General features: G+C 38.5%; 1 protein-coding gene across 4 annotated transcripts in view; it reads left to right on the top strand.

Annotated features, from left to right (window-relative positions):
• FMN1 (formin 1) overlaps positions 1-14,743 on the top strand; it is a 171,928-nt gene that overhangs the window by 44,866 nt on the left and 112,319 nt on the right. For all 4 annotated transcript variants that reach the window (XM_053980206.1, XM_053980207.1, XM_053980205.1 and 1 more), the window contains exon 4: positions 7,335-7,452. In XM_053980206.1, coding sequence (XP_053836181.1) covers positions 7,335-7,452 — 118 coding nt within the window. The remainder of the gene's footprint in view (positions 1-7,334; positions 7,453-14,743) is intronic.

Here is a 14,743-nt window from a genome sequence, read left to right as displayed (position 1 = left end):
ACTTCAGATCAGTTCAGGCCACCTGAGCTACAGAGCCTGCTGCTTCTTGGGCTCTTTGAAGCCTGACACAATTGGTCCATATTTGATTCCATTATTATTTTCAAGACCTTATGCAAACTTTTCTAGATATGGGGTTCTTTATTTTGAAACAACAATAGAATATTTGTTTTCAGTTTAGCAATCTTGCTGTTCTGTAGAATGTCTTTCTGTCCTGTTCATGTTTATCTAGTTTGTTATTACAGTGATCTGAAAAGGATATCTGAAGAGATATGGGGTCAGGAAGTGTTGAGCCCTGCCATATGATAGTGGTAGAAATTAGATGACCTTATTATGGCCTAATGTGTGTTTTCTTCAAAGCCAGTTTTAAAAACCTATTTCAGGTGAGCTTTTAAACACCTCAAGAACAGAACTAGAGTGGGTTGTGGGTGTGACTTCTGTCTGTGATGAAATGTAGGTCAAAAAGGGTGTGGATTGTTAAATGTGCTTTAAACTGTAAGGAATGGTTGTCCTTTTGTATAATTAGTGCATTGACTGCCTTGAAAGTTGCTATGACAGGTTTTAAGGGCTTTTCTGAGGCACCAGAGAGTTGTTAGTTTTATTAAGTAAAGAGGCTTGTAACATAATTGTAACCGATTTTTTCTAAAGATTTTGAAGTTGTTCCTTTAGATGCAGTGTTACAGCCTGTTCAGAGAGACTTTCCTTATGAGATAGATCTACCCAGTATTAAAACACTCTGCCAACAAACTGACTCCATCTCATTTTACATTGCAACGATGACCTCTTTATTATATCAAAATATTAAGGGCACATACTGATGTATGTATTTTTCCCCAAAACACTCTTTTGAGTAAGTAACCAATATATATTTCATTATCAGCTATTCAGTCCCTCAAAGGACTCTCCACTGGGCTGATCATCAGAATGCGGGAAGCAGGTCTCTACAAAAGCCATATTTTAGGCTGGTAGTTTATGGACTGTGTGGTGAATGTCAGACACTGTCTGACTCATTCATCACAATGACTTTCAGTTTTTGAGTATTTTTCCAGGCATATATGTAGAGATGAGTGTCCCTGTTAATCCTAGAGCTCAAAAAGCTTGAAAGTTTCTCCACACTTCCTAGAGTTTACTACAAAAAGAGGTACACATAAAGCAGAATTTTCTGCAGGCTTGTGAGATTACCTCTGGTTATATAGGGTGTATTTCTGCTTCTGGAATTTTAATTATTCACTGTTCAACTCTGGGATTTCTATCACATCAGTATATTGTATAACTTTAGCTTTACACTAAAAGCGCCATCCTTTCCACTTCTAATTTGATCCTGGTCTGCTATATTTTGTTGGGATGTTGTTTAGACATAGAGTATGAGATTCCTGTTTTAAGTCCACTTTTAAACTAAACTTTTCCTAAGCCCATTAAAACCTAAAATAGTTAAATAGTGTCTGTAATCATTAACCTTCTATTAATAGGATTGTTACAGCTTGGTGACCCTTTTTTATTACAGGGAAGTTTTATTCTAAGTATGGGTTATTATTAATATAAACAGATTAATAAATATTTTGGCATAATCTGAATTAGTATCTTTAGTTTAAAAAGCAGCATGAAGTTGTTCATAGAGGTATATATTTGTTAGTGACTAACAAAACTATTATTGAAAATATGATTTAATGTTTATCCATCAGAAGTGAATAAAATCCCAAATAAGTAGACATATAAATAAATAAGTAAGACATAACCATACAATTTATCAGAACAATGAATTATTAATCATGTAATTGAACATAAAGACAGATGTAAATGTGGAAAACTTTGGTTCAATAGTATCACTTTGCCCCATTTATTTTGCCATAAAATGGAATTTAGAATTGCTTTAGATTTGCCTTCAAGAAATTATGTCTTGTGGGAGGTCACCAGTGTTGTGGTAGCTTCCTTCCACCTATTTATAAGTCCTGGCATTTTAAGTATAATTTGGCATAGGGGATGGCAAGGACTCTGTGTCTCTTTCTTTACATAGAGCTTCCTTTTGTGATATTAAGCCGAGAAACCAGGGTAGCCATGACCCGTCAGTTGTTTCTGACCTTGGCACCTGATAATTAAGCATAGCGGAGAAGCAAGTCCAGAGCTTGCTAAGGAAATGCCAGGCAGCAGGGCAGAAGACATTGCTCCTTGTGAAATCACAGATAAAGATGGGAACGATTCCAATGCCCTTTGTCTATAGGAATGCACGCAACCCTGTAATTGAAAAGGTGTCTGTAAGCTTCATCTAAGCCCTTAGTATTACAATCTGATTTTCAGGAAACTTTGTTCCTGCAGGAGGTACTAATGGCTTTTGCTTTTGCTGTTGACAAATGGTTTTTGTACAGTCTATATTTTTAAACATTAAACCAAAAGCTAAATGTGTTGGGATCCTTTGTTGTTGCTTGTTGGCTGTAGTACTCAGCTTTTTAGTAAATGTTTTTCGGTATTCACATACAACAGCGTGATCTGCAGCCGATTTCCCTGTGAAAGACAGCTTTCTCCATGTTGCTTGCTTAAGATTACTCATCACAGCTAAATGGATGACTGTAGAATGACCCTTTAACTTGGATAAATAAAAAAAAAAAAGTAGTGAAAGTTGAGACTTATGATGGAAACCTGCTCCAAATGTTACTGACTTTCTGAATATCAATAGTGCTTAAGAGTATTTTGTACTTTCGCCATCTGTATTGATAAAAAATACATAGTATCCTTGGTAGTTTCTGTTAACGTTGAGTTAGACAGTTTTGTAAGTTTCAAGCGTTCTTGTTAGTTTCAACTAAACAAATCTCACACATACAGCAGAAAAGTCTGTGAAAATCATCACAGAATATGTCAGCAGATTGTTCTGGTTCGGAACCATCCAAGGCTGGTGCCGTGGATGGACAAGGCTGTCCGAATCCTAAACAGTTAATTTTGCCCTCCTGGGCGCTGGCCGCTCTCCCGCCGCCCAGCGCTCTCGGTCCCGGGGCGCGGCCGCAGTCTCTGATAAGTACCTGTGTGCACCTCTCAGCAGGAGCCGTGCAGGGCAAGGACAGTGGTAATATGAAACCAGTCTCGTTGGTTTTTGTTCATGGCCCTGGAGGCTGAAATCTGCATTCCAGATGAAACCTCCAGCAAATCGGAAGAGAGTCTCTTTTTCTCCTACTTTCCTTTGCTTCAAGGGCGCTCACCCGAGTTGGCTCTGCCCGGACGGGCACTGGGGGCTCTCCAAAGGCTTCAGGAGGGGACACAGGAAGCTTCAGAATCGTTAGCTCGGGTTTCCATTTGACATTTTTTTGTGATTATGGATTTACAAAAGGAGTTCTTTATCCTAGTGGAGAGACTATGCAAAGGAATCCGTCAGGAATTTTCTGCTGAAAACCACCCAGCGCTGGCGCACCGGGACAAGGAAGTAGGGAGCAGCCGCGGCGCGCTCGGCCCGGCGGGACGGCTGCTGTAGCTGCCGGGCGCTGCGGGTTCGGCGCGCCGGGAGCCGGGGGCGCGCAGCCCGTCGGGGTGCGGAGCCCCGGGGGGTCCATTGGTCGAGGCTTCAGCCGAGGTTAGTGCTGTGACAAACCCCTCTTGTGCGAGGGAACAAGTTCCAGACGCTGCCGAGAACTGCTTTTTACGGTGGGTCGTTTTGCTGCTCCCTCGGCGGAGCGGGAGCCCCGACGGCCGGGGCGGAAGGAGCGGCGGGGCGGCCCGGCCGGGAGCGCGGGAGGCCGGCGGCCTGCGCGGGCCGGGCCGGGCCGGGCCGCCTGTTGCAGCGCCGGCAGCCGGCCCCGCCGGCAGCCTGAATGCGCGCAGTAAGTGTTGGCTCAGCAGTCAGCAGCACTACTGCGAGCGAACCTATTCTCTACTTCACGCAACATGGAAGAACATAATGGGATGCCTGACTGTAGTCAGCTTTTAGACCTGAAGAGCACAGCAGAAAGCGACCCTGACCCACTCACTACATTTTCTGTGAAATCACTGTTGGGATTTACAACTAAGTTTGAATCTACAGCTCCCAAAGAAGAAACAGTGCTTAGAGCATTTCAGCCTTTGCCCAGCAATATAAACACTCACGCTAACACCCGGCATGAGAAGAATGATAATGGATGTAATGAGGACTCACAAAATCAGCACAGCGTGGATAGTACCAGTGGCCAAGCTGACCCAATGTCTGGCAGGCAAGCAGGCCTGGAGCTGGAGTTAGCTGACCAAAATGAATTACTTCTTCAGCATTTGAGGTTTGTTCAGACTTTGTCTGAATCTGACAATGATGACAAGGATGCCATTCTTGTGCAAGGTACTTTGGTTCATACAACAAGTGACACAGAATCGGACACGGAGAATAAGGACCTAGACACTGATGAGAACAATGCAAGCAAATCTGGGATAAAAGATGCTGCTTTGTCTGCTGAGGCCTTGGACAATAACAATCAAAATAAGGAAGAGTCAGAATCAGAAGGGCACAGCAACAGTGATGACACTGTGGATACAGATGACATTGAGTTACACCCACCATTCTCTAAGCAGCTCCCAAAAGAGCTGGACGGTATTCTACAGTATGACTCCAATGGAAAAGACAAAATGTTAATGGATGAGCAATTCACTCATTTGCTTGCTACAGGGGAATGCCCTCAAGAACTTTCAGGTGAAGAACAAAGACCTTCCGTTGATAATGTATCACTCCAAAAAACAGCACTGGCTGAAAAGACTTTCCAGCTGCCTGCTTTCTTCAGTGGACTACGTGTCAGGAAAAAGGGACAAACCACAGAAGATGGGGAAACTGTTACAGAAATTAAACCAAGGGAGAATGATTTAGCTCTGCTTAAATTACGACAGCCTGTTAAGAAATCTAGTATTGCATCAGGTTTGACCATTAAAAAAAAATCACCTGAACCTAAAGCAAATCCCACTTTCCTAGAACAACTCTCACACTTGTTAAACATAGACGTCTCTAAGAATGAAGATAGAACTGAGGACTCAGGTGAGGGATCTGGGGAGACTGAGGACAGTGATGAAGCTCAAGAGAACAAAGCCTCCAGCAAAAGAGAACCACGATTTCCCTCTGAGGAGATAAAATCAAGCCCTGCTGAATCTGCACTGGATGCCTTTAAAGCCTTATTTACACGACCTCCCAAGAAAGAAACAACTGCAGATACTTCAGAGCTGGAAGCCCTAAAACGCAAAATGAGAAATGAAAAAGAGTCCTTGAAAGCTGTATTTGAAAGGTCAAAATCAAAACCTGGGGATGGACCACCAGACAAATCTGTAGGTTGAATTACTTTTTCTTCCTAAGATCTGGAAGTAGAAGGACTAAAAAAATAATTTCTTGTTTAAATATTATTGGTGGGGACTTATGATCAAAGTGTCAGAATTGCTCCTCTTCTGGCAATCTCAAATTTTGGATTCCCAGCTGAGGAAATCTTGGGGGTAATTTGTCAGAATTTTTGATCATCTGCAGTTGAAGCAGATTTCAGCCCCAACTGATGGTGACAGTAAAAGCCTCTCAATTAGAAGTGAAGACTTAACAAAATTATCAGTTTCTGGTATTAAAAGATCTCTCCATAACAGTTCTCTGTATGTTAATTATGGCTTTAAGTCTGTTTGATGCTGCAGATATTTACCGTAATATTATTTAACAGTTTCTCAATCTTGTTCTGTTTTCTTTCACTGAGTATTTTATTTTTAAAAGTAGTATTTCATTTTACCTGTAAGAGTAATTTTATGATAAGAGTTGTTACAAGAGGTTGTGGGTGATTTTCAGCTTAGTTTGTTCCAGACATAGAACAGGAAGTATTTTTTTTCTTGTTTACATGCAAATATCTGGCTTTTCAAATATTGATAAGCATTTAACCTTGTCCAGGTGAATCTTAGTGATTTCAATTAGACAACTCAAATTTTTGATTAATATAAGTGTTTACAAGGTTAATGCTCTTAGGCATATGGAGATGTAATTAGTATATTAAAAAAAGACCAACAATGCAAAGTTTTCATACAATCATAAATGACTTTGAATGTGATTTGGGCTCTTTAATTAAATGAGTAACCTTTGGGTTGGCATTCCCCCAACCCAAAATTCTTACAGCCATATCTTTGGCAGATGTAATCAGCCCAGGAGACTATTGTTGGCTGAAGGGGGAATTACCTGAAGGATTCCATTTTCAGAAGCTACTTAAGTTAATTTTCTGTGTTGGTTATACTCTCTTTAAAATTTTTATTCTTATATAATATTAAAAAAAAAAAACATATGAAAAATCCTGGTCAACACTTGGGTAGACTGATAATACCAGTTTGTAGTAAATTACCTATGGGGAGGAGAAAACAGGTATTCATTGGCTGTGGAATGTACAGCAAGTGCAGTCTGTGTGTGCCCTTCCCATCCTGGCTTGCTCCTTCCTGCTTACACCAGTCGCTGTGCTGGCGTCAGCGTTCCTGTGGCTTTCAGCAAACCTATTTGGGAAGCTGTCATCACACACAGTGAGGGAGGAGGCACAGGAGTCATCAGGAGTGACTTTTATAAATGTCTGCTTAATGTCTGCTCTAGTGCAAGTCTGTATTTTCTCAGGGCAAAGCCAGAGCCTAAGGATCTAGCCTTTCCTTTCCCTTGCTGCTGTGGGCCAGTTATGGGGCCATTTTCGTACGGGGTTTCACTGTTGTTGCAGTTGTGTCTATGCAATTACTTGTAGTAACATCTTGAAAATCAGATTACAGAAATACTGAAGTTATAAAAAAACCACAAAAAAAATCCCTCTAAATGAATGCTTGTTTAGTGGGTCATTCCCCCTCCACCCCTTCCCCATTTAAAGAGTAATTTTAGCATTCTGGTTGACAGTGCAGTCCCATTAACAGCTGCAGCATTACTTTGATGTGGCAGTATTACCTGGTATGTGGACTGAGCAATCTGCAGGGGGTGGGGCAGGAATTTCATAAACTGGCTCTGCTTCCAGAAAATTATATTGTCAAATGATGTCTTAGGTGAATTGCTCTAATGTTTACTTGTAAGAGGAGCTCACTATGGAATATTTCACTCTGGAAGAAAGATACAGGAAAAAACCCTATCATCCGTGACCACCTCTGTGGTTCAGCAAAGGATAGACAGCTCTACACAGTGATGTGAACAGTTTCAACAAATCAGTGCATGTCACATGCAATATGCTACTTTCCTCCTCAAAAATACTTTTCTACACTGATTTATTTGTGTCCCTTCCAACCAACTGAGCACTGCTTCAATCAGTAGAATGAGACAGATAATCTTTCTGGAGCACATGTGTAGACCTGAGCATGGCAGTTGCTGTTTGGAATCAATTGATACTGCAGACTTTTAATTTTTTCTTGTGTAATTTTAACAGCCTGACCTGAGTCCCTCAGAGCAAGATGACAAGACTCCAGGGAGACTCCAGACTGTCTGGCCGCCACCAAAAGCCAATCATGAAGAAGTAAAAGTAGGATTAAAGTACACAGAAGCAGGTAAAACAAAGAGGTGAAGCATTTGCAGAAATTAGTTTCCGACATTTTTAATTTTGTTTGATACAGAGATAGTGATAAGTCACAGTATTTTCTTATCTGAAAAAACAGACCCTATGTTTCGTATGTGTGGTTTACTGCTACTTGTTAATTCTGCATCTGATTTTTAAATGTGAATGGCTAAATATTGTGCAAAATTGCCTGTACAAATTTGTGAGGAAAGAAGTGGTATTTCTTGATAAATTAGGTTATCCATTTCCAGTAGGATTTTGTTCAAATGAGTGACAGATTGGTGATAGTAGAGTGACTGCCTTTTCTGATGCCTGGGTGCAGGGGGCAGCCCCCTGCTGAACTCTGGTGTGGCTGCAGATTTTCTTCAGGTACTGTCCAGAGTGAAAACACCATTATTGCAACATGTGTATGAACAGAGGAGAGCTCATATCCAGTCAGGCCACTTCTATAGCTTGCCACATATATTGCCCTATGCAAGTGTATGAAATGGTATGTCCAAGGTTCAATGCTAATTATCAGATAAGCTTTGTACAAAAAAATATTTATTGGATTTTTTCATGATTTAGATTATATTTATTTAGATTTTTTCATTGTTTTTCATTATTGTATTTCTTACAAGGGAGAAAGTGATTACTTTAGCCACCACAACTCTGGTTCAAATTTATATTCTTGAATGTAAAACAGGAAGTCCTTGATATTCAGAAATTAACCATAAACTGAAGAATACTCTGAAATATTAAAGTGAAAGACAATAGGCCATCTCTTCTTCACGTACCTGGAGATTTTAGAAAATACCACTTAGAAAGTATTAAGTGGAACTAAAAAAAAAAAAAAAAAAAAGCTTTTATACTACTTTGCTGTGAGAAATTGTTCAGGGGAGTGCTGTGTGGTTCTTTCTAATTCCAGTAGATATTCATCTGGCCTTTTATTTGAGAAACAGTATTCCTATTTGTTCTATCTTCTGCTTTTATTGTTTAGTTGTTCTCCTTATTTTTTCAGTTTTCTCTGCACCAATCATTCTTTTTTTGTAACATGGGAATAATACTGAAAGTGTAAAAGTTGTTGGAAGATTGAGAAAACTTAGCTTGACGGAAACAACATGGTTCTAATATATAGAATCGAATTTAATATGCTGAATTGAATTTATGGTTCATCAGATTGGTCTGAATTTGAGAGTCTATTACTTAGATGACCAGGACAGGTATTCAGCTGTTGGCAAGTTGATGTTACTCTTAGATTTTTATTATAGGCTATATGCTTGCTATATTTAATTTTACCCAAACAAATATTTTTCCTTCTAATGACTGTAATCATCTGTGGCAAAACATATGCTTAAAGAAAGAAAGAAAACTGAATTAACAAAAGCTCCAGATTCTACTACTTGTAGAGAAATTGGGTCATGCTTTCTTGAAATTTGAATAGGAAAGACAGACTGGCTTAGGGCCCATGTAAATTGTTACTCTTGTTGCTGTGATATTTTGGGTGGCAGTGTCATCAACATGTTGATGGTTTGTTTGCTAAGTCAAATTTTTCTAGACCAGATTCTGCAGTTCATTAGTTGCTCCAGCGTCTGGCAGAGGGATTTGAATGAAAACAAACCGCTGGTGATTCAGCTGGGATGAGACGTAAGCAGTGCTTTTAAAGGAAATAGGCAAAGGCTGTGTTTGCATGTTAAGGCTCTGTTAAGACTGCAGTAAAGTTATAGGTGTGCCGCAGAGATTGGCAGGTTGGTTTCTTCCAGCTACTCAGGGATGCCCAGAAAGCAGTTGTAAGTTGCACATGATGGATCACTTAGATTGGCTGTTCTGAGGACTTGTGCCACTGTTCTAAAGCATTATGCACAGAAATGAAATTATAGTCTCCTACAAGTGAAGCAAGGTGGTGTTCATGAGTCATACAGTTAGAGGAATAGAGTTCTTTTCAATGTTGGTCTTATTGCTGGGGTTAGTGGGGTTTTTGATGAATATGAACGTGGCAATACAGCAAAACTTCTAAATTCACAATCTTCTCTCTGACAGTAGTAGGTACCTTCAAAGTGCATGTGTATATGGGCATTTCCCCTCATGCCCCTTTGCATCCAAAATTCCCTTCCAGCCACCAATTCTTTAGAAGTTTCTTGACCCCCTTTTAAGAAGTGGGCTTCTTAAAAATAAGCTGTAATGCAGCTTAATCATCTGCATTGTTTAAATTAACTCTTCTAAACCAAAAACCCCATTTCTTACCTCAGTGTCTTGTCCTGACTACTAAGATCAAATGAAAATTCTTTATCTCAGAATAGAGTTCAAAAATTGTGTGTGGCAGGGATGTTTGTGATTCCAGTCTTCCTCTACTGATATTCCTGTATCCATATAATAAAAAATGCTGACGTGGTTTGTTTTATTAGCTTTCAGTCAATAATTTATGTTAGTGTTTTAATTTATGTGATTAAGGGTTTAATCTACCAAAACAATAGGCATGTATATAAAAACTATAATAAGAGGTTGAATTATTAGGTAAGTATTCATTTAGTACAGCTTTATTTTAGGCTTAGACAAAATATATGTTCATATCCAAAGATAAATTTGTCAACATTCATCTTTGTACTTCTAAAAGGGTACAGATATATACATATATTATGAGGGAGCATGTTTGTCTTTTACATTTGTCATGATAAAATAGAATTTAAGTAAGACTGAAAACTTGAAAGTTGGAATACAGTAATCTTTTTTGCAATTCTACACTGTGTCTTTGATTTACTTTCTTCATCACCATGCACTATGACAACTATGACAGGAAGGTAGGGATGTTGAGGGAGAGTATTCCTGTCTTTTTGATCTTTTCTCACCTCTTTGTCATGTTTTTCCTTATGGTTCTTGTTGCCTAGTGGAAGCAAGAAATTCAGGCTTAATTTGGCCTATGCAGCAGACATCACAATGACTCATAGCAGCTTGGAGGAGTAGCTAACTCCCTCCTGAGGCTCATAGTCTGTCTTGATATGTGGGAAACAAACTGAAAAGCAAATGGACATAACAAGGAACACGTGTGTGAGGCTGACTAGGTCTGTTAGGAATATTAGAAGTGAAAGAAGTTGGGGATACAACTGAGCACCGGGTTTTTTTAATGCATTTGATAAGTGGTTGTGCAGTCATAATAGTCTCCTGCAGTATCTGAATCTTGAGTTGTTAATTTTGAATTGAATGGATGATGTTGTAATATTTTGGTTTAATTTATGTTTTCTTAATTCTTTAATGCATGTGTTTCCATAGAGCAAGTGACTGTGTTGTCAACTGGCTCTCTGTAATTAGCACATGCTGCTTGCATGATTCTCTAGAGAAAACTGGAACTTCTTTGAAGTGTGTCTAAAATAGCTGAAATCCAGAAAGTCTGTAGTACATTTATGTCCTGGAAGACTAGAAAAAGGGTACTTTAGTTTATAATTATTCCATGGAAATAATTTCCATGGAACCAAAGACATTTCTGTGCATATATTTTTGGTCCTAAATTTCTGTTCCTCTGCTTTCATTTTAAGTTTTTTGGTTTTTTTTTTTTTGTTTTTCCTCCATAATTCTTGGAGAGACATACCACATTTTTAAGCATTAACTCTGACAGAAGGGTAGATATGTCAGCCATTATGTGTGGTGAAAATATCTAGCCAGATAGAGGAGACAAATTCATGTCTGTACTGAAGAAATTCATTTGTGATACTACATCACATTGGATCCACATATAATGAATATCTCAACTACTGTATATGACTAGGTCAGCACTTGCAAACACATGTCCCAGAAAAGGAGTTCAGACATGGGTTCTGCAGCTCCTGAAAATAATGTTTGAAGAACAGTCTCCACATTAAGGTGGTATAGATGTACAGATTCTGTTATTCCTATTAACAATACCATTTTAGCCTTCAGGATGAAACTAATTCTCTTATATACAACAGAGGGAGTTTAATCTTTTGCTTAGCAAAACAGAAATGTAAAAAGTAATGAGAGAGAGAAGTATTTGACATTCCTGCGGGAGAAATGTTAAAAAAGCCACTTGGAAAATTCATTCAGTTAGTGAGGTTTTTTTCATTTTTTCATTCAGTGTTTTCTTTTAAATTCAAATTTAAAACATTTAAAAAAGCTAATTTCCTCACAGTCTTTAAATCTTTAAATCTGAGGTAATGCTGTCTCTATGGTGCTGCAATTTCTAGAACAGTCTGTGGGGATGTAAGCACAATTTCAGGGTAAATTAGAAAATCAGGAGGTGTCTGATAAAGGTCTTATTAGACAAAAAATACCTGGGTAAATGGTGAATGAAATACAAAATAGTGGCAGAGGTTTATTGCTAAGTCTGAAATAAATCAAATCCTTGATACTCTTAGTTCCCAGCAAGAAAATCACTTTATGGCCATGATGTAGGGCCATATGCCCCAAATGCAAGGAATAAACAGCTTACATGAGAGAAAGAGAGGCGTAATGGTTGGAACAAAAGGATGAGAGATGAGAGCATGATTTCTTATCTTTCTTTAACATAAGCTTCCTTTGTGGCCTTGAATAGTTTGTCTTTAAAAGAAAGACAATGTCTGTTGTTAAGTGTCCTGAAGAAAGTTGTTGTAACAGTGGCTACCAGCAGTTTGTTTCATCCTAAGTAAAAAAAAAAAAAAAAAATTTAGTAATTTAGGTTTATTTCATTTCAGTATGGTGTTTGGGGTTTAGTTCTGGGATTCTGTTATAAATTTTACTGTAGGGAATTAAATCAAGCAGCAGTATACCAAACAGGATATTTTGCATTGCTTCAAGGTAGTGCTTTTGTGATTGAATCACTGATCAATTTGATGTGATAAAGTTTTTGTAAATTATTTTACTACATTTTACTGCATTTATTGTGGAGCATGACAGGTGCATGTAATTTGGTGTTTTGTAGTCAGATTCACTAGTGGGCTTTTGAGAAGCTGAGGGTTTTATTACAAGCCAGATTTTGGTAACCATACTGTATTCTAGAGTAACAATGACATTTTCCTCCCTTACTTATGATAGCTACAGCTATGATTTGATGGATTCAGAAGGTATTGGGCTAAGATTTACTTTGAAAATGCTAACAAAAACCATGCTCCAAAACAATCAAGCAACAAAAATACCCTTTGCTTTTCCCTCCCCACCTCAGCTGACAGTCATTCATACTGTGCCTCTTGAGACAGGAACAAAAAGATAGGCACCTGTAGATGATTAATATTTGTTGTTAAGATGTTTGTGTTCAATTTTCAGTCCTTTTGCTACTTTCTAGAATGGCTTCAGTAAAGTTTTGGGAACCTTTCCAAGTTTCAGTTTATCCATCCGTAAAATTAGAATAAGAATTCTGACCTATTTTTCAAGCCAAATTAAATTCCTTTTCTGTTTATAGGCTCTTAGCATTAGATAGAGATGCAGAATAGGAAAGAATACTGATTTTTTTAAACTTAAATATTAAAAAACAAAACCCAGACCAGCCTCATAGTTCCAGAATGGTAACTGGACCTAAGGCCATGGGATAAAATGTCCATGCCTTCCCATACACTGAGGATCATATTTTTACATGGTGAGAGGGAAGAAGAGTTATGCTCCAGTTTTTCAATAAAAATCATTGCTTTATTTTTGTTCTGCATACTCTCTATAGAAATGTAGTAATTTTAGGAGACCTATTGTTTTTGAGTCTGGGTGCGTGTTTTGCAGCAGGTGCCTAACAAGAACAGGTTTTACAGTACCCAAAGCCATGTCTGGATACATGCATATGTGTAGCCATAGATACCAGCATGCTTAAGATTCACACACAGAACAGCTTTAGTCCACTTGAAGTGGACTAAAAAGTGGAAAGCTGATTTCCAAGTTTAATAGTTTCCTAGTGAGAAGATTAATCTGTTGCCTGGATATAATAAAGGCAAATTGTGTGAAGTATTTCTTTTACTGTAGTTTTAATTTTGAAATATAGACTGCACTGTGCACCTGAGCAATCCAATTTCGCAAAGACCCAAAACAGTCACAGGGTTTTACGAGATGATTCTTGTTATATAATTGAAACACAGTGAAAGAGCCATTGTTTACACAAGAAGAATGACTTTGTATTTTATTTCCATGGTTCTTTTTGAAATATATGAAGCCCTTTGTGAACAGAAATGCCTCTGAGTTTTGCTGAATTCCCTTTCCTGTTCTTCAGTCTCACTGTTCACTTGTTGTGATGATTTCTGAAAATTTGGACCTGCATTTAGAACTGCTTTTTGGATTTCTTTTTAGATAAATTCAATATCAGCCCTGCCAAGTTTGCTCCCTCTGCTATGGCACAGACATGTACTCTGTCATAAATCTGTTCCTCATGTGTGCTGTTAAAAGAGTTACTTGTTTACTATATTGCATTGGTGAACGTGATCCTGTGATAGGTTGGTTTTGTAAATACAAAGTAGGACGTTTATTGAGAAAGAATTAGTAGTGAATGTCCCCAGCAGCAGTTCCTCTAGTGTTGCCTTTCTGGCAAGGTGAAATGACAAGTGAAACTATTCATCTCTGCTATCAGGTAAATGAGCTGTAACTGTAACCCCTCACAGCTGAGGAATGGTCAGGCAGATAAGTTACTCAGGTGACTGCTTTTGAATAGTGCTTTATACTGCTTTGCAATCAGAAAGAGGAGTAACTATTTTACTCATTTCCATCAAAGACTGTCAAGGGGGTGCTGGTTTTTCCATAGGAAGCTGTTTTTTTGTGGCTACAGTTCTATTATTCTTGGGGAATTCAGTGGCTATTGTTAAGATACTTCATGTCCTGTTGTAGGTTTACTCTGATGTCCTCCGTGTTATTTAAATATCTGGACAGTGCTTGGATACTAGACTATTGGCATGTTTTGTGCTGTTTATTTTCCACAAGCCCCTCTTCATTTGTCTCCTTTTCTCACGTCTGCCGTATTTTCACCATACCTGAATCTTTAAGGTACTGAGAATTTTTGAAATTTTGGGTTTAGAGGGTTCTTCCTTGTCTTAGAAATGAAACAAAAAAAAACCCCAAAACCGAAACAAAAGTTAAGCTCAAGTGAAGAATGTCTGCTCATTTCCCAGTCTGTGGATTCGGCATCCTTACATGTAAGGAATTTATGGGTCTGTAAAGAGTTGAAGTTCAGTGGGAAGTAAAGGAGAGAGGACAGGTAAGAGAAGATGGAATGGGGTTGAGGGAAGGAGGATTAGAATCATGTTTTCAAACAACATGCAGTATTATTTTATCCAATCCTCTATCCCTAAAAAATAGGTAATTTTGTGAATTTCTTTGAGCATGAATAAATTTTAATTTCCTAGTCATAG

This window comes from Vidua macroura, chromosome 6 (assembly GCF_024509145.1).
Source record: "Vidua macroura isolate BioBank_ID:100142 chromosome 6, ASM2450914v1, whole genome shotgun sequence".
In the NCBI taxonomy this organism is placed as follows: domain Eukaryota; kingdom Metazoa; phylum Chordata; class Aves; order Passeriformes; family Viduidae; genus Vidua; species Vidua macroura.
Note: the sequence above shows the minus strand (reverse complement) of the source record. Positions and strands in the feature narration are given on the sequence as shown.